The sequence below is a fragment of the Paramisgurnus dabryanus genome, chromosome 3, assembly GCF_030506205.2.
Source record: "Paramisgurnus dabryanus chromosome 3, PD_genome_1.1, whole genome shotgun sequence".
NCBI classification, from domain to species: domain Eukaryota; kingdom Metazoa; phylum Chordata; class Actinopteri; order Cypriniformes; family Cobitidae; genus Paramisgurnus; species Paramisgurnus dabryanus.
The window spans coordinates 2,857,048-2,877,933 of record NC_133339.1 but is presented as its reverse complement, the minus strand read 5'-3'; the positions used below and the strand labels follow the sequence as shown (position 1 = coordinate 2,877,933).

Sequence of the window (20,886 nt, the reverse complement as noted above, 5' to 3'; positions counted from 1 at the left end):
ATAAGCGCGGTTCAATCGTCAGGAGCTCATTAATTTCTCCTTCAGCGCGAACCTCTCGCTGCTCCGAAGAAAAAGAAGAAGCCTTACCTCGCCGTTGACAAAAGCCCTGCAGCGGAGTCCAGGCCTAGCGTCTTCCCCTGCCGTTTTCCGGCTGAGAACCGAAGATAGCAGAGTCCAGGTCTAGCGTCTTCCCCTGCCGCTTTCCGGCCGAGAACCGAAGATAGCCTTCGCTTGCCGTGGTTCGAGCCCTGTGCAGCGGACACACGCCTGACGAGGTCTCCCCTGCGGCCGCCCGGTAAGATCAATATTTTTAATATAAAGGCTATAAGCTAAAAGAGCAGGCGCTGTTGTAATAGCGTCCAGCACAGCGGCTCGGTGAGCCTCTCTGCTATGAATTTCCTCCGAGCGCGTTACCGGTCTGGCACCTCCCACGCCGGGACCGCGCTTATGCTTTGGTTGTCTTATCCATGTTTCGTGCTCCCCCTGCTGTTCCTCTCTCGCCGGGATGAACACACGGCGAGCCATGAGACTAGATGGATGCATAGACAAGCACACACGGACTAACCTCCCCTGTGTTCTGTCACACCGCAACCGTTCATGCTTACAGAGTCCCTTCGCTCCTCTTACATTCAGTGGCGAGATCTCTGGCACATATATGAATCCCCCGAGTGCATCGGGTGATACCGTCACGACGCATGGCTGTTCTGTCTGTGTTGCTGCTCCCCTCTGCCGTTCCTCTCTTGCTGAGATGAACAAGCGGGGAACCGTAGACCTGGATAGATGCATACGACAAGCAAACACGGGCGGTCTGCCCCTGTCTCTGTCATAGCACAGCCACTCGTGCTCCACGCTCGCGGAGTCCCTCGCTCCTTTCCCCACAGTGGTGAGGTCTCTTAACGGCTTAGCTAGCACGCGGTATTACGGCTCGCTGCCTCTAAATGCAGCTGTCCAGTGTTCAACGATTACAGAGCTTCATGCCCCTCCCCTCCTGGAGCGGCGCGATCTCATTCGTCTGCTCGATAGGGCCGATTCGCCGCTATTGGAGCACCAAGAACACTCATTATAAGAGAGCTTCATGCCCCTCCCCTCCTGGAGCGGCACGATCTCATTCGTCTGCTCGATAAGGCGGACACGCCTCTATTGGAGCGCTAAAACACTTATTATAGAGCTTACTGGCCTGAGCCGATCTCACTTCAGATAGCTCATTTTTCGTCTGCCTGGTAATTTCTCTCTGGTTTAGACGGAATCAGAGGCAGAACGAATTTGTTTATAATATACTGAGGCCCGAATACCTCCCTTTATTCAGTCCCGTCCTATATCAGTGCGCTGAATATTGGTACATTCTTATATATATATATATATATACCCGGTTTTTCTGCCCTTTTAATAAACGGCAAAACCGCGGGCCTCGCGGCAGACTTCCTCTCTGCGATGGGTTCAGTCTGACATTAAACTACCTAGACATACTACCCTGCTCCGTGAGCCGTTCGGTCACCGTCACTACTGAGGCTTGTGCACCTGAACGGCTGAGCTCTGGTCTCCGCAGCATAGCTGCATCAACAGAGAACGAAACTGTCTGGGAAAAAGGGGTTATGTCGCGCCTCGGCTGGACTGCCCTGAAATGTTTTCTGTGTGCTGTTTATCCAAACATACTGTGTAATACTGTCGGCTATGCGACCTCACTATAGTGGCGAACGGTATTTAATTCCTCTAAAAAGAGTAATTTCCGTGCTTACTATACTGTGTATTGACATCCACGGTTGTACGGTGTCTCTAAACACTTTATCGCCTTACTGACAAGCAATCAGTAATACGCACACACGGCCCGCTGTCCATAATTCTATCGACGCTAGCCGAAAAAACCCCGGTTTGGCCATATACTGTGTATTGACACCCCACGACTGTACGGTGTCTCTAACACCTTTCTGCCAAATTCGCTCGCAGCCCACCTCAGTTTCTCCGCTACGATGCTGATGGCGCAAACGAGCACGGTCTTACGGCTGTTATTCTCTCTTCCTAGAGGAAGGACAGCCTCAGACTTTTGCATGGCTCCAAGCGTTTGAATCGCGCCCTCTCCGGACGGCCACTCAAAGGCTTACAGCCAAGCGGTTTATGACGTTTTTCGGCCATATAGCTGATTTATATTAGCGGATCCGAAGACGCTCACACCTCCGCTCCAATACTCGGAGATATTAAGGGTAATATCAACCTCAAGTGAGCTTGCTACCCGCCACAATAAGTTTCAAAGCTTAAAGCGCGCGCACAGTCAGACGCGCGCGGCATCTCGTTTAAGACGGGCGCACGTACCCCTCTAACGAGCCTCAGAAAGCTGAATATCGTGGCATTGTTCATAAGTCCACTTCAGTTTGACTAAGCAAAGGTCCCGCCCCGAGCTGACGGCCGGGAAGCTTGCTTAAGTTACACACTGCTGCATGAAGTGCTGTCATTACGAGCTAGCCCAGCATTTGCTGTGGGTTGAACACGCTTTACGACGGCAATCAGCCTTCGGCGCGTGGAACGCCGTTTGTCTCATATAAATCACCTTGTACTGTGAATACGGTACATTAAGAGGATGATTTAGCACTGCAGCACGCTCGACCGTGTTATTGTGATAATGCGGTCGGGCAATATACGGTGGTTTCATTATTTACCGAACCAGACTGAGATCTCGCCCCCTGAACAAGCTGACGAGTCATCTCCTTTATAAACTCATTGCATCGCTTTATAAGCTATGTTCAATCAGAGTGATACGCATCTCATGCTTAAACTACCAATATTAACCCATTACGATGGGCGTGCGGAGATGGCATCCGTGGGACACGACCTACATTACGTGCCTTATGACACATTGACACAAGCTGCTAGGACCCCTTTCACGAGGCGTCCTTATGCAAAGTCTGATCCATTCTGTCTAGTGACATTTGAAAGTCAATACCCCCCGCGAATCGTGGGTGGAACACTTTTTCCTCACTACAGAGGCACGGCGGCTCTCTCCCCTACCTATATCTATGTGGCCGTGATAACAGCGAACCACGCTTTTACGACCGACCATTCATTTAATTCACAAGCCTGTCATCTCTCAGATGCGGACGGCGGCGGTAACAGCAAACCATGCTTTTACGGCTGGCCATTCACTTTATTCATAAGCCTGTCATTTCTCAGATGCGGACGGTGCCCGAGGCACAGCGCTCTGGAACTGTCCAAGGTCCTGGATGACACATACGTCTGACGTACATCAGACGATCAGCTGTTCATCTGCGTCACAGATCACTCACTAGAGCACCTGTCAATACAGGCTATTTATGGATCGTTGACGTTATCACCTCCCGTGACAATTATGCTCACTTGTCTTAGAGCATGGGCATGGTCTTAGAGGTTTCTCATTTGACAATTGTGACACGGCCGGCTGGTCCCCGCCGTCCACGTTGTCAGTTTACAGCTTCGACATCCCTGCTTCGCACTACTGAGGTTTGTTGCATTAAAGGTGCGCCCATTAGCTCACCTGTATGCACGATATGGTTTTTAATTATATGCGTCCACCGTGCGCTTAGAGAAGCTCACATGTACACGCTATAACATTTTGGTATACAATAAGATGCGCTTGGGAAAGCTCACCTGTATACACAGCTGTGTTATGATTTGTGACACATACATTGTTGTTCATCTGTGTACGTTCACGGTGCGTTGGGTGCCCACCGTTACGTTCATCAATCATATTTGTACACATTCACGGCGCGTTCTGTGCACTGATTTATCTATACGCATTCACGGTGCACTGAAGAGTTCACCCGTGTGCGCACAATTTATTATCAGAACACATGACGGCGCGCTCGAGAATCTTGCCGGCCTGTGCATTATAACACTCTGATTCATCTATATGCATTCACGATGTATTCAAGTGTTCACCTGTGCCCGTGCAATTTATAGTCAATACACATTTACGGCGCGCTTGGAAAGCTCACCGATCTGTGCACTATAATACTACCTATATGCATCCCGATGCGCTCGAGGGTGCACCTGGGTTCACACTATTGTGGTATCTGTATAATCCCACGCTACGAACCGTTCTGCCGCATATTATAGTCAGATCGGCCGTTCGTGAGCTTCGCAGATCACTCACTACGTATGTCTGTTGCTAACAGTGGTTATTTAGATGGATCGTTGAAACCATCGCACTGGCTCACGCCCCTCTATGAGCTATGTCCTATATAGAGCCCACTCTCTGCGAGTTTGGCTTCTTCATGAACTTGGTCTACAGGGGTATCTATATCTATATTTGATATCTGCTACGCGGCCGGCTGGTCTTCGCCGTCTACGTTGTCAGATTGTACAGCTTAGACGTCCCTGCCCTACGAGCGCAGGTTCTCTCGGCTCAATCATGCACGCTCATGCGTTTTATGTGTACACCACGGTGCGCTCAGCGAGCTCACCAACGTGACTCTGAATTTACTTATCTCGCACAGCCGCGGCGCGCTCGGTACCTCGCCGTCTTGTGCTATGTTATGTGCCCCCGGTGCGTTTAAAACCCCACCGTGTGCGCGTCAACAATTTATATGGTGCTTACTCATTTGCTTTTTAAGCTGTGAATATGCCGGGTATAGGGCCACACGCAGTGTCTCTCCGGTAAGGCACTTCAGTACGTTGTGTATGCACGGCGTGATGGGATTACGTTCCCCCATAGCGTCAGCTAACTGACGCAATGCGAAGTGAACCGTATTGAAAGGGAACGCTTAGGTTACTCACGTAACCCCGGTTCCCTGAAATAACGGGAACGAAGCATTGCGTCTCTTGCCGTGCTACAAACGTCTACGCAGCGAGTGTTATTCGGCTGCGCGCTTCAGTCGAATATAATGAGCTCCTGACGATTGAACCGCGCTTATATAAGGACGCGTTCCTCCCGCGCGCGGGTTCAAACGTCATTGGTCTGTACTTTGTACAGACGTTAACCAATAGGCTTCAGTCACGGAGTAAACAGGAGTTTCCCCCCATAGCGTCAGCTAACTGACGCAATGCTTCGTTCCCGTTATTTCAGGGAACCGGGGTTACGTGAGTAACCTAAGCGTTTTTTAACAAAATTTTGTTACTGTAACTGGTAAAAGATAATTTGTGCATTCCTATTTTACAGATCAAACCAACATTTAATCCAGAGGGCATTTTTTTATTTAACCGCTTACGTGGACATCACATTTTTTGTTGTTTACACTATAATATTTAATTCTGTGTAACTGAAACCTCTTGTACACAAACATGGACAATTACACTGCTTCATGTTCAATGAAAAAATATTTGGTTATTATATTTATTGGTTCATTCTAACCCCAAAATAGCTGGTAGAAATTTGAAAAAAAAAGACAAAACAAAGCTCAAGTCTTAAGAGGTTAAAGATACAGTATATACACTAAAATGTAATTATAATCAAAATATTAAAGCTGTTAAAAGAATCCATTGATACAATAGGTTATGTTACATTGTTCTATGATATCTACATAGACGGTATGTGACTTTATTACTCTAGGTGCAAAAATTACCCAGAGAAGGGACCAATTGTCCCGAAAAAGATAGGAATACCAGTGTTTTTGTGACCTTGTGGGGACATTTTGAGGTCCTCATGAGGAAACAAGCTTATAAATCAAACAGAATTGTGTTTCTTGAAAATTTGAAGTAGCAGAAAGTTTTCAGTGATGGTTGGGGTTAGGGTTTGGGTTAGGTGAAGGGAAGGGAATAAAATTTACAGTTTGTACAGTATAAAATGCATTACGTCTATGGAATGTCTCCACAAAACATGGAAACCAAAATATGTGTGTGCATGTGTGTGTGCATGTGTGTGTGTACCTGGTGTGATAATTACCTGGTACAATACTGGAATTATAGGAATTCCAGCATTTTTGTGACCTTGTGGGGACATTTAGAGGTTTCCATGAGAAAACAAGCTTATAAATCAAATAGAATGATGTTTATTGAAAATCTAAGGTAGCAGAAAGGTTTCTGCGATGGTTTGGGTTAGGGGAAGGTAATAGAATATACAGTATGAAAACATTACGTCTATGGAATGTCATTATGTTTATGAACAAACCTTTTTTGAGCCTGAATCAGACAAAGATGATTTGAGGAATGATAAATTATTCAGAGATTGGAAATTGATGTTTTTGATTGGTAAATTTGTGTTTGTTCAGTATGAACCTGCAAAACGTAACTGTACTGTCAATAGTTGAACTTCAGTCTAAACGCTAGAATATAGCATTAACTGGCATATAGCACTAACTCCGTAATCACAACTTTTTTAGCATTGTAACAACATTGCTATTCATTTAATGTATAATTTAATGTTGGGTGTACATCGCCACTGTAACGTCACAGTCTATGTTAAGTTTGGATTGGTTGTGTTTTCCAGGTGTATTTTGCATGCACAAGGTTTACATAAGAAGGAGCAATTTTGTTTGAGGCTCATGATATGTCATTACCGCATCACTATTTTACAGCATGTGTACTTACCTTGTACATATACTGTATGGTAAATAAGTGTCCTTACAGACACTTACCAGTGGTACATACTAGGTATTATGTAACTCTAGATAAGTACTGGGTAATAACAGATACATACTTATAGTGAAGGTATACTGTGACTAACGAGAAACATTACTGTACTTACAAATAAATGTACAATTTAAGTATTTAGTATTTACAGGCAAGTTAGAGTAAATGACAGGTATTTATAGTGTACATATATGATAACTAATATCAAACACTACTGTATTTACAAATTATATATACACAATAAGTGTGTACTAGTGAATGTACCCAGTAGTTAATGTGTATGATAGTCAATGGCTGGGTTTGCCTCACAGGGACATGTATATGATGCTATATCTTAGGTGGTAGGTCCTATATAATAACTGTGTAAAAAGCATCACTTTATTTTACAGTCCTGTTTCCATGCAGTTACCATGGACTTACTAGTGAATGTACCCAGTAGTTAATCCATACGGTTATTTAATGCTTGGTTTAAAGGACAAAGATACTGAGTCTGAGTACCAAAATGGCACATCAGTAATGTTTGTTCTTAGTTATCATATACGTATGGTATAAGTATAACTTACACTTGCCTGCAGGTACCACACAGTTATTGTGTATATACAATTTGCAAGTACAGTAGTGTTTGATATTAGTTATCATATATGTACACTATAAATACCTGTCATTTACCATAACCTGCCTGTAAATACTAAATACTTATATTGTATATTTATTTGTAAGTACAGTAATGTTTCTGGTTAGTTACGGTATACCTACACTATAAGTATGTATATGTTATTACCCAGTACTTACCTAGAGTTACATAATAACTACCAAGTATGTACTACTGGTAAGTACAGTAATGATACAAATTAATAACCATGTAGATACCTAAAAGTAAGTACCACACATTTGTCAGTAAGTACAAATTAATTACCATATATGTACAAGGTAAGTACACGTACTGTAAAATAAAGTGCAACCCATTATTCATGTATGCCAAGATAAATACAGTTTTACATTCTACCTTTAATGGAATGGAATTTGGCATTATTTAAAACTGTTTAGGATAATGTTTTGTATACATGTTTCTAACATTATTTGCATATTCAAACCAAAGCACCACGGTTAATCCTCAATAACTGTAATCGCCACTCAGTGTCAGTGTTCAATTAAATAATTTTCATTGTGTTTTTAGAGCAAAGTGTATTATGTGAGTATAAATACTTACTCTGTACTCTCACTGTTACTGGTTTACTATAATGTGTTAAAACATCAGGATATTCTCTACTTCTGGCTCTGCACCAGTACTCTCCTCCAGCAGCGACTTGCACAGATGTAATTCCTGTTCCTGTAGTTTCAGTGTATTCAATCTTCGATGGTGTTGTAAAGAAAAACTCCCATCCAGTGTACTGATGAATCTCACAGATCAGAGTAACTCTGTCTCCAATGAACACAAACGTCCGTGGCTGCACAGTCAGAGTTGGTGTTATATCTGTTAATATAAAATCACTGGGAGTTGTAAGCTTTTTTTTCAAAAATATATTTTTGTTGTAACTGGTAACAATGAGCATGTTATAGCAATGTTTACATCATAACAAGTACACTATGAAAATATTTGTCTGTTTTGTGTTGACAACTGACAACTGCTTTTTATTGCTTGACTGTAATCTGAAGGCATTGTTTCCATCTGAAGGGTCTGTCCCTTTCGAATGGCTTTAAATGTAATGCATGTATATTTTAAGTCAGACTTCATGACTGCAGCGCCCGAGCGGTAACGCTCAGATTTGAACGTTACTTTCTCAATTTCCAACAGGACACAAAGGGCAATCTCAGATAAAGAAATATGGCATTGATTGTTATAATTCTTGGAAAAAATATTATCCCAAAAGCTTTATTATAGGATAAAACTGCATTGCTTTAAAGATTTCATGCTTGTAGCATCCGAAAGTTTAGGCTTATTGACTTATTGACTTTATGACAATATTTTATATTTGTAATAATAACAATAATAACAATAATAACAATAATAATGGATTTGATGGATGGGAGGTAAGGGACCTTGATCATTCATAGGAGAGTGTTGCCCCCAAAAGTATTAAAAAACAATAAAGTCCCAATATGATCTGCATTATGTGTGTCCGATTTAATGTGGCACAGTGAAGGGAGTTCAGCAAAAGACATCAAAGTACTGTAAGAGATATTCAAAGCATACAGAGTAACATCAACCTATAGAGATATAGAGATGATTGAGACACCAAGCTATTGTCATACCACACAGTCCTACTCATATTACACTGACAACAATTTACTTTAGGAGCTAAAAACACAGATGTTTATTGAATCAAAAAATTACAATTTTTATTTTTTTATGGAATATTGCAGTGTTTGTTATAAATAATTGATCTGTGCTAGTCATTATTTGTTTAAAATGAATATGCTCTCATAATCTTGAATCAAAACATTGTTCCCTTTCAGTCGGTCACTACGACGTCACGTCGTGACCGACGAATTGGGAACTCGCTTAGAGAGACCAATCTGCTTCGTATACTACTAAAACGCCAATGAACTTGGCCTTGAGATATTTGCATAATGCTGGCGCCGCCCCGCCAGGTGCCTATATAAGCAACAGGTGCAAATAGGGAAATTAGCTTTTTCGCTTCGAAAGCCGGCATTATCTGCTACTGAGAAGCTACTTGCTCTTCTGGGAACGGTTGCTGAAGTTGATTGACAAGCAGTACTAACACAGCGGACGCTCGCAGTATTCCACGGCTCTGCATCTTTTTTGTTTTGAGTTTAGTGTGTGCGTTGCCTTCCCTGTGCGCATCATCAGCTGAGCACCTAAAGAGTGATTTCCCTAAAAGAGTGATACGTGAGAGCTCTGTGTCTTTTTAAAGGCAGCCACTCTCTCGTATATGCGGAGATCAGCGTCCTTTTCAGGATAGCTTTTCGCCCGTGCGATCTTGGATGCGAGAAGTATAAGGGTTCCAGTGACGTCACGAGCGCTGTCTTCGTGCTCAGGCATCGAGCACTCCGGGGCTGCGTTCGTGGAGAGTTTCTGTTCTCTCTGTGAGAGCATAACCCTCTTGGATTGCGGAGACGACTGTCGTTTCTACGGGAACGCTGTCCGCGCCTTTGCAGTGCTGACTCCGCCATGGTGTGGCTGTCAAGCGCTCGCAGGGCGCCCTTCGCGCTGAGTAGGACGGAGGATGTGTCCTCCACCTACCGGCCTTCTCATCCTCAGCCGGTTGAGGCTCCGGTGGAGACTGCAGAGTCGTGTTCTACGATGTCTGCCGAATCCATTGGACCTCCTTCTGGTCCCGTCACTTCTGCAGCATCAGAGGGGTGTCCATTTTTCCTCCGAGGCAGAGTCGTTCCGGAGATGGCGGCCGTGCCCGCTCGAGCGGCGGAGACGGTAGAGTTGGAAAGGTTAACCCCTCTCCGCCCGAACCGTCCCGCCCACTTGATTGGTACTTCGGAGCTGCTCTGGCCTCTCGGTCCTCTCCTCCTGTGCCTTTCTTTCCCGACGGCACAAAGAGCTGACGTGATTGGCGGCCGTCCGGCCGTTCAGCTTTCACCCCTCACCTCCCTCACCAACGGAGCCGCTAAAGGCGGGGACCCCTTCAGTGGAGCGGGATGCGTTCCTGGAGGGACCACCCAACCCTTCCCTCCCGTGTTTGTAGACAGTCGTCCGGTTACGGACCCTGCCCATCAGGCATGCCGGAGAGGCGGCTTCGGCCCTGCACGCAATAACGTTGCTGCAGGCTCACCAAGGATTTACGAGGGAGGCCGCGACCTTCAGTCGTGCGATGTCCACCACAGTGGTTCAAGATCGCCACCTTTGGCTGTGTCTGGCTGACATGACGGACGCAGACGAGAACAACTTGAATGCTCCTGTCTCACAGACCGGCCTCTTCGGCGAGCCAGGGGAGTCGCACAGCTCCGCTGCGCAGACTGAGGCGATCTCCTAGGTCATGCCCCGGCGGAAGAGAGCTGCCCTTGGTCCACCACGCCGGCTCCTCAGTCTGCCTCTCGCCGTCGGCGTCCTGCGGCGACCACCTCCGTTCCCCTCCTCGGACCCCATCTCGGCAGCGCAGGGGAACCGGTCGTCAGCAGCTCGCCCCGCCCGCTTAGCCGCTTCCCGTGAAATTCGGGAGTTTAAGTGGCCAGTGAAGGGCGACCCGGATTGGCAGAGGATCACTCTTCAGGAGATGGAGCTCCTTCCCCCGATAGAGGGTCGGGTGGAAAATCCTTGGTTTGCATATGTTCCACCGGCTGTTCGGCCGGTACCCACTTAACCACACATAAGAGTGCATTCCTCTTCCCTCTCTAGGTCTCCGGAGGATCGAGAGAGCCGTGAGCGGGTACACACCAGCTCCCCTACCTCTCCTCTATCGCCAGCGGGTGACCTGAGGAGTCCGAGCTCTCCGCTGAGGAGACCGGACCACCAGCACCCTCATCGGAGTCTGCGCTCTCCGTAGAGGAGACCAGACGACCGTTACCCTCAGCGGGCTCAGGTCAGTGTCACACACACATACTGTAGATGTTTATGCTGTCACAGCAGACGCACCGGCAGTCCCACCTGTCTCGCTTCGCTGCCCCACCGCGGGTACTTCGGTAGTGTCGTTATTTCTCCTCGTACGGTGCCTGGGTGCTTGGCTTCAGTTCCCAGCCCGTTTCGTTGGGTTTTACGCACGATCCGCCTCGGTTACGAATCCGGCACACCCCAAAATTCGGGCTTTCGTTTCACTGTGGTGAAAGCATCCGATGCACATGTACTGCGTGCAAAGGTCGATATCCTGTTGGCGAAGGATGTTCCAGCCGGTCCCTCTTACCGAGATGATGATGATAGGGTTTTTCCAGCCTTTATCTCATAGTACCCAAAATACGCGGCGGGTTACGATCGATTTGATTTACGCACCGGCTCTACGAAGGTGTTCTTTTTGGATGATAACGCCGAGGCTCGTATTTCAATATTCAGATCGGTTTGCAGCCTTAGACCTGTAAGACGTGTACTTTATGTGTCCATCTCCCCTCGCTTTAGACCGTTTTTTCGCTCTGCGTCGTGGGCATATTAATACTGAGTACACCGTTCGAGCTGTCTCTCTCTCTCTCCGTTTCTCCATGTGCTAGTCACGGCATTAAAATATCAGAGAGAGAGCGTTGTTCGCATTCTGCTTTTATGTACGTCGACTTATAATAGCCCGTTCTTAGCAGACGTGCGCGAACACAGGGAGTTAATGCTTCGGCATCTCGCTCGTTTAAGTCTTCAGGTCGACTGGGAAAGAGCAACTTTGCCCCGTGCAGAGGATCCTTTTTCTCAGTATGGAAATAAGACTCGATCGACTAATTGGCGTGTTTTATAAGAGCTCGCAACCTAGTCAGTTCTGACTTGCCTCGGTTTAATTCGAGGGAAGTACGCGGTCCCTCTGAAACAATTTCAGAAGCTCCTGGACATATGACAGCATGCTGCGGCTGTGACACCGCCCGAGCTGCTTCATATGAGACCGCTTCAGCGTTGGCTTACGATCGAGTCTCGAGGAGAGCGTGGCACACCGGCATACACCGTGTAAACGTTACACCTGCGTGTCATTTCAATTTTTCCCCGTGGTAGACCCGGCATTTCCGATAGAAGATATGCCCCTTGAGGGGTCTCCTGGCATTCTGTAGCATGCAATGCCCTCAGCACGGGATGATCAGCCACGTATGACGGGCTTGCAGTCTCAGGGGTGTGCATAGCACCCCAACTGCCGCGAGCGGTGCGCTGTATATCTGGGACTTGTACGCTCCGCTATGGAGATGCGAGGGAAGGATGTATTAGCCGACACCGATAACATTGCGACTGTTGCGTTATTTACCGTTAAGGCGGTTTTGCGCTCTCGTCACCTGTCGCATCTCGCTCGTCATCTCCTCTTTTGGAGTCAGAAGCATCTGAGGTCCATTCGTGCCATTTTCATCCCGGGTCGCTCAATTCAGCGGCAGACGCGCTTCCCGAGCTGCGCCCCCGGCGAATGGCGACTCCACCCCCGGACGGTCCAGCTAATTTGGAAGAAGTTCGGTCATGCGTAGATGGATCTGTTTGCATCGCCGGACGATACCCACTGTCGCCTATTTTATTCACTAACCGAGGGCAGCCTCGGCGTGGATACGTTGGCACACAGCTGGCCGCGGGGATGCGTAAATATGCATTCCTTTCAGTGAGCTTTATCGCGCAGACACTGTGCGAAGTCAGGCAGGACGAGGAGAGCCTTTTTATTAATCGTCTGTACTGGACGACTGGGAATTGGTTTTCATAGTTAATGCTCCTCGCGACAGCCCTCCCTGGCGGATTCCCCTGAGGAAGGACTTTCTTTCTCTAGGAGGGGGCACTTTGGCACTCGCGCCCCGACCTGTGGGATCTCCATGTATGGTCGTTGAGCGTGCGCAAGGTTTAGGTGATTTATCGCAAACGGTATCTAACACCATCGACGCGGTTCGAGCACCGTCCACAAGACGGGCTTACGCGCTTAATGAAACCTTTTTCGTCACCTGGTGCTCTTTGCAACGCGAGGACCCCAGAGAATGCCCCATTAACATTGTGCTTTATATCTTCTACATAGGTTAGATGGTAGGCTGTTCCTTCACCATTAAAGTTGATATCGCCGCTATTTCTGCTCGTCACTCACTCACTTATCAACGGCAGATCAGTTGGCCAGCATGATTTGGTTATTACATTTTAAGAGGCGCTCGCAGGCTAAACCCCTCGCGCCCTCCCTCTATTCCTGAGACCTGTCCATGGTGCTGAAGCCCTTCAGGTCCCCCATTTCAGCCTTTGCAGTCTGCGAGTCTGAAGTTTTTGTCAATGAAACTCTGACCCTGCTAGCATTGGCCTCCTTGAAGAGAGTAGGGAATTTACATGCATTCTCTGTTGACGATTCGTGCCTTTAGTTTGGTCCTGCTGTCTCACTGAGACCCAGACCAGGCTACGTGCCCAAAGTTCCCACCACTCCCTTCAGAGATCGGTGGTGAGCTTGCAAGCGCTGCCCCCGGAGGAGGCAGACCCAACCGTGGCTTTGTTGTGCCCCGTACGCGTACTGCGACTCTACGTGGTTTGCACGCAAAGCCTCAGGACCTCAGACCAGCTCTTTGTTTGTTTTGGTGGCCAGCAGAAAGGGAAAGCTGTCACTAAGCAGAGGATGTTTCATTGGATAGTTGATTCTATCGCCCTGGCTTATAATCTTCAGGGTTTTCCTTGCCCATTTAATTTGAGAGCGCACTCCACACGGAGTGCCGCCTCATCTTGGGCTCTCGCTCGTGGTTCCTCGCTAACAGACATCTGCAGAGCTGCTGGTTGGGCGACACCTAATACGTTCATTAGATTCTACAGTGTTCGTATCGAGCCTGTATCCTCTCGTGTTCTTTCCTCACCAGGGGGAGCACGGAGAGCAGTCTCGCAGGTCGGCTTGCAGCCTCCAACTGATGCTTCATAACTGTGTCAGTATGGAAGGCCTTCAGAGCAAAAATGCGTAATGGTTTGAATTGTTCTTCCTCCGCTGCCTTGGCAGCCTTTGTTGCGGAGCATTGGCTGTCAGCCTTCACTAGCTGTATCCTCGCGAACCTACGTGTTGGCTCGGGCTCCACATTGTGTCCCACCGGGTTCCTTTGTGAGAATTTTTCCGTGGGGTTAATCCTACCAGCCCACGTTTCCCTTAGCAGAGCACTGCTTTGCTTACACAGCCACGGCTGTCTTTTTTCCTCAACTACGGTTGACTTTCGCCCACCATTAGCCCTTAACAGGGTGGTGGCTTCCGCAGCGTTCCTATACCGCTCAGATAGGGCGCTTCCCAGTCGCTGGCACTACTGTGGGGTTATGGAACATCTAGTGCCCGGCCTTCTGCCTTAAAACCTATCTCCTCCTCCTTAAGTGGAACCGGAGGGCTTTACGCAGACACTGGAAGAGGTCAGCCCCTAGTGGCGTTTTGGTAGGGATTCCCAATTCGTCGGTCACGACGTGACGTCGTAGTGACCGACTGAAAGGGAACGTCTCGGTTACGGATGTAACCCTCGTTCCCTGAAGGAGGGAACGGAGACGTCACGTCCCGTCGCCACAGGGCTGCCCCCTGCTGTTTATCGGCCGGTCTCATTTTCCCGGCTTTCTCAGCGAAAAGAAGCTAATTTCCCTATTTGCACCTGCTGCTTATATAGGCACCTGGCGGGGCGGCGCCAGCATTATGCAAATATCTCAAGGCCAAGTTCATTGGCGTTTTAGTAGTATACGAAGCAGATTGGTCTCTCTAAGTGAGTTCCCAATTCGTCGGTCACGACGTGACGTCTCCGTTCCCTCCTTCAGGGAACGAGGGTTACATCCGTAACCGAGACGATTTGCTAATCACTTCACATTCATTTGTCCTCTGACATTCAGTAAGCAATATCTTTATTTGCTACAATAACTTCAGGCAGCTTACACTGTACATCTATATTCTGGCCTATTATGCTGTGTGATGAAAGTTTTTGTATTATTATAGGATAACATTACATATTTTATTAAAATCCCTGTAAACAGGAAGTCACGGTTGACTTTACTTCTTATATTTACTTCTTATTTACTTTATAGACCCTTTTACTTTTTGTACACAATGATGACGTGGCAACGAATGCGCGCGCATTTTGGCAACGGAAGTACGGCAAGAATCAGCAGTGAAGCAACACAGACAGAAAAAGTTATTTTAAAAAGTTGACTTTATCAACTTTTTCAACACAGCTACCAGATCCGTGTACTATAGTGGAGTGGATAGAAGGCTGTGGCTTGTGTTTTCCAGTGTGAATTGATTGGATATAGAAAAGTAGGCGTTTCTTTCAATAATTGAACTCGCAGCAGACTGACAGATGGAAAATTATCATCAGAGAATGATCACCACAAGAGAGCTGAAGTTTTGGATTTTGATTGAAAAAAAATAATGACCCACACTGAAAAACTGTTCATAATTAACACTGCAATATTCCATTAGAAAAATAAGAATTGTAAGTTTGGATTTCATGGGGACTTTAAGCATTTCAGGTATTTTCATTCTTGTACAGCATAATACAAATTACAAAACAAACTAAATCAAACAAACAAACACATATTTTAAAATGAATGAAATTGATTTACCTACTGTTCGTTGAGAGTGGATGTTTGAAATCAGCACTGTAAAAAACACAAAGAGAAAAACTTAGGGTTTAAACAAAGCTGATAAACTATCTGAAAGTAAAATACTGTTTGTGTGTGTGTGTGTGTGTGTGTGTGTGTGTGTGTGTGTGTGTGTGTGTGTGTGTGTGTGTGTCTGTGTGTGTGTGTGTGTGTGTGTGTGTGTGTGTGTGTGTACTCAGTGTTGGGCAGCAGCCAAAACAAATTAAACCCAACACTTCCATTTTAGACATTTCTGCCAAATGTAAAAAATGTTAATAATGAAAAACGCTAAAGGGCTTAATTTAATCTTTTTATATTTAAGAGGTCATTGAACCATAAGTTCAAACAAAAACAGCATTTATTGAAACCAAGCTGCCAAAACATTTCAGGTCAGATTTTGTCTCAGTATGACATCATAGAACGCCCCTCCTGAAGAAGATCAACGCCTACTTCTTCATCATTGCCTCTTTAGCCCCACCCACCAACTTATATCTACACTGAAAAATTAGCTGTAATTATGCAGCTGGTTGCCAGTAACTTACTGTAGAAGATAAAGACTGAAAATGATTCATGTTCATTTAACTTTGAACAAACTGTTGCCAGTAAATAACATCAATGTAAAATCTACAGTAAGTTACTGGCAACCAGCTGCCAGTAACACCCAGTAATACTGTAATTTCTACAGAATTTTTTTACAGTGATAGAGGAAGTTGAGACACAAAAACAGAATTACATAAGCAATGTTTGGCCTATACTGATGACAGCTTCCTCAAACGGACGTGACCTTTCCAGACAACGTGCCCTAAGCTGCTGTCAAATCACAACACACTTAACAAATTACAAAATCAAAACTTATTACGTATTTTTAAAGGAGGGACTCCACAGAACAAAGAAGACAAAAGCCCGTTTTTAGGACAGAGAAAACAGCGCTATAGAGATAAGTCAATTGTATGAAAAATCATGTTATATTGCACATCGTAAACACAATCATACAATAGCATCGAAAACACAGAAAAACAGGATCTGATAGTTTTTTTCCTATTTTCTTACCATTGTCGCTCAGGGTTGGGGTTAGAATCACTTTCTGTTACATTTTTAGACATCCTAACCCAAACCCTAACTCCAGGCGAGAATATTTAAAAAATTGGGGAAAAAAAGGGAAAACAATATATAAAATGACACGAAAGGAAAGTTGTGCCACGGACACAAAAAAAATATTTATAGAATTTCGTGCTCAAGGAATGAAAAAGAGAAGAATTTCGTGCCATGGACACGAATAAATGTATCACGTTTTTCGTGACTATAACACGACTTTCCGTGAGATCATGTTGTAAATGTCAATAGGTTGGATTTGACTCACACTTATAGCTTTTCCTGCCACTATTTAACCTTTAACCTGATTCACAGCTGGGGTAAAAAATCACTTTTTATATTGAAAATAAGTCATTTTGTGTTTTTCCCCCAAATAAGTAACATCACTTATGAACTTGGCAATTAAAGAGAGTTACAATCAATTTGTGTAAATATTTGGTAATTTTGATCAGTACTGAGGTTGATTAACAGATTTATTTAATTAAAAAAAATATATTAATCTGATACATTTTCTGGCCACAAACAACATGAAAGGGCAGTGAATTTGAACAATCCACAAGGGTTAACGTTGATAGGAGATGCTAAAAACTTGATAATCAGGAAGCTATTTGGAATCTTACCTTTATGTGTTTTAAAGACACTCACAAATATTTTAACAGTTTACATACTCATAGTTGTGTGATCCATTTTCAGCTTTTAAACATACAAATCCACTATTGTTAAACACAGCAAACAAACAAGTTTATCAAGGCAAATTGGTGACACCTACACTTGTGGATGAATTGTTTGTATGCAATATGCATGCACATGTGTGTGTGCGTATGTGTGTGTTAATGCATTAATCCTTGTTTTCTGACTGAAGATGTAAACAGTTTTCAATAAATTGTGAAGTAGTGCATCATGGGGAATGTAGAGTACAGTAATTTACCAGATAATATCACAGTTATTTCCCTTAATTGGTGCAAAGAGTAATTTACTGTAGTTTATTATTAGGGCAACATAACTGCACCCCATATCAGAGTAAAATACCTTTCACAGATGTTAAAGCTAAATACTGCCAATTTTTCAGTTATTTACCCGGAAATCTACAGCAAGGTTTAACAGTGTATTTGTCTTCACAGAATACAACTAAAATAACAACAAAGCTTTCTTGGAAACAAAATATGAAAGAATAAAACAGAAAAAGGTTGATGAGGATTTCTCGTTCCCAGAATGCTTTGCATGAGGCTTTTAGTTTAGTTTTATTCTGTATTTTAATTATTTTCAGAATTCAGGATTAATTCAAGTTTTTAATTGTTCTTACAACTTTTTTATCTATCTTAAGTACCACAACAAGTCTATCTCTCACCATCTCATCGTGCAATTGTACGGATTCACAATGCTCGACTAGACAGGGCAGTTCCCTTTCAGTCGGTCTCTACAACGTCACGTTGTGACTTCTCCACTCCCTTCTTTCAGGGACTGAGGGTTACATACATGTTATGAAGTGATCCAAAGACTCGCCCACCCATTGCTGTCTCTAATTTCAAAAATAAAATTTCTGCAAGCTATAAAGTGATCATTCAGTCGGTTCTTTCCTGTTTCGTACTCATTCGTTTCCTGAGTGCTTAAATGCAATAAAGTTAATATTGTCATGGTCTTGCCAGACCTTTTGTGCTAGATTCAGGTCTGATTTCATATGGCAAGATCATGGCAGTATATGTAAAGTCGCATCATGTGTTGGTGTCACATGTTCCTATGCAGTGTCTTGTCACTTTTACCCCACTCCCTTGTGTGCTCCTGCTTTAATTATGTAATGATTTGCACCTGTTCCCCATTTGAGTTGTTGTCTTTATAATGCCCTCTCGTTCTCTGTCTTGTGCTCTTATGTTCGTCAAGATTCAGTGTGTTTGGTTCACGTCCTCCGTGTTGTCTGAATATAGTCCTCAGAGTCTTTGTTTATTAGTATTTAGTGTTGTTTCTTTGTCTTGTTAGCTTCATCGTCATTTATTACCTGTTTAACTCCTTCGTGGGTTTTTGTGTTGTGTTGTTTAAATAAACCTTCAGTTTATTTCTAAGTTTGTCTGCGTTTGGGTTCTCTCCGTCAAACCTACCGAGACAAATATGTCCTCTTCTTTTTTACCCATCATATAGATTAGGCTATTCACTTTATTTTATTTCGCCTGCGTCTCCAAGCCTGATGTGATATGAATCCTTTCAAAACGCTTGACCAATTTCAGCCAGTCTGCTTTAAATGAGAATATTTCCAGCTGAGAAACTTGAAACTGAGATATAATGGTGTCTCATCCTGTCTTTCTTTTAATTCGCTGACTGAACCAGACTCAAATCAACAAATTTGCATACAAATGTCTTCACACGATCCCACTTCTAACATCATTCTATGTTGTTTAATGGGTACAACAAAACCGTTTGCTTGAACACGACAGTCAGACACTTCTTCTAAAATCCATCCAGCAACATTTAAATCAATATCAAAATAAGATAATTTCTCTATTAACAGATGTGGCTTATGGGGGAAGATTCCCGGAAAGGGATTATGTTAAGCCAGGACTAATGGTGCGTTCCAGGCAGGTTTTTAAACCCGTGAGTTACGACTTCAAAACCACGACTCACGACCCTATGCGTTCCAGGCAGCCTGTAACTCGTGTTTTTACAACCTTCTACCGGTGAAAGTGCTCTGGAACGGCAGTCAAACCCGTGACTTCCCACCCGTGAACTCGTACTAGATCGATGTACTCCCAGTTCAAAGTCGTGAGTCGTGGTTTTGAAGTCGTGAGTTACGGGTTACAGGTTGCCTGGAACGCAGCATAAGCCTTAGTTAGATTTGAATATTTAAGTAACTTTTAAAAGCATAATTTATAAATAAAAATTACTCGTGTGAATCTTCAGACACAACACTTGCACCAATATATTTTAAGATATTACAGAGCAAGTTGTTTTTGGTCAAGACAACACTAACATTTAAGTTAGACTAGGAACTAGGCTTAGCCCCTGTCTGGGAAACCGCCCATAGTGTTAAAACTAAGCAGAAGAGAAAACAATAAATAAATAACAGTCGGGCACACATCTTAGATTTCTTCAAATATGTGTAAACTAAATTTTAAAGATAGAGAATAGCATCCTCCACACCTCTACCCTCTCTGTAGATAAATTGTAATGAATCAAGGCTATACACCTTACCCAGCAAACACACGACGTACTAGTTACATAATTTATTGGTAATTTTTGGTAATTTTCATGACTTACCAGCTGGCAACGTAACTGTTATGTCCTAGGGAGGTAATTTCATTACCATTACAGAACCAAATCACCACGTCGCCAGTACGGACTCCTTACGTCGCAAGATAACCAAGTACGTCCCAGTTACGTAATAAATTTGTACTATTTTGGTAATTTCATAACTTACTGGCAACGTAACTGTTACGTCCCAGGGAGGTAATTTAATTACCTTTACAATTATATAAACATTAATTTCCTTTTCTATTTAGGTTAGCTTATTAAAACTTTTCAGTCTCAAAGTTTCCCTTAAATAAGTCAAAATAGATTAAATACACACGAACTGCCATTTACATGGGAAACATGAAACAGCACGCACCTCCCGCCCAGCTGAACTGACCAGGTCGCGCGTGCACAGCAGAACCGCGTGACAGGAGTCAGGACCGGTCGTTTCTCTGAACTGAGACCCGTTTAAATTTCACAAGAACTTATTTTAGTTGCTTAAGAGTTATAAACAACATTTTAACATACTTATTAAGGCTCACAGAATCCCGCCCGACAGTATAAACCGTGTTTTATGCTGCACTTACAGGATGTTCATCTGACAGGAAATTTCGTTTTTTTCAGGTAAGACACTACTTCACAAATTCAACAAATTAAACGATATTTATGAAAACGTGTAGATGTTATTTAATTTATTTTATTGTCTTTATTTTAAAGTTTTGTGGGACATGTTTGGTGTTTTGGACTGGTGAAGGTTAGAGCAGCGTTACCCTGGCAACCGGAACATGAAGAGGACACTCTCTCACTTTCTCCGTCTGACAAAACTACGCCTGCACAATTCAGAAATGACATTTTTAATTATATGGAGAATCAATTTAAATGTTTATTTTAACATATGTTTATTTAAATGTTTG

General features: G+C 44.2%; 1 protein-coding gene across 1 annotated transcript in view; it reads right to left on the bottom strand.

Annotated features, from left to right (window-relative positions):
* LOC135734104 (Fc receptor-like protein 5) overlaps nt 1–20,886 on the bottom strand; it is a 35,698-nt gene that overhangs the window by 10,826 nt on the left and 3,986 nt on the right. Inside the window, exons 2-3 of the mRNA XM_065252985.1 lie at nt 15,644–15,679; nt 7,745–8,008 (exon numbers count right to left, since the gene is read on the bottom strand). Of these exons, the coding sequence (XP_065109057.1) occupies nt 7,745–8,008; nt 15,644–15,679 (300 nt within the window). The remainder of the gene's footprint in view (nt 1–7,744; nt 8,009–15,643; nt 15,680–20,886) is intronic.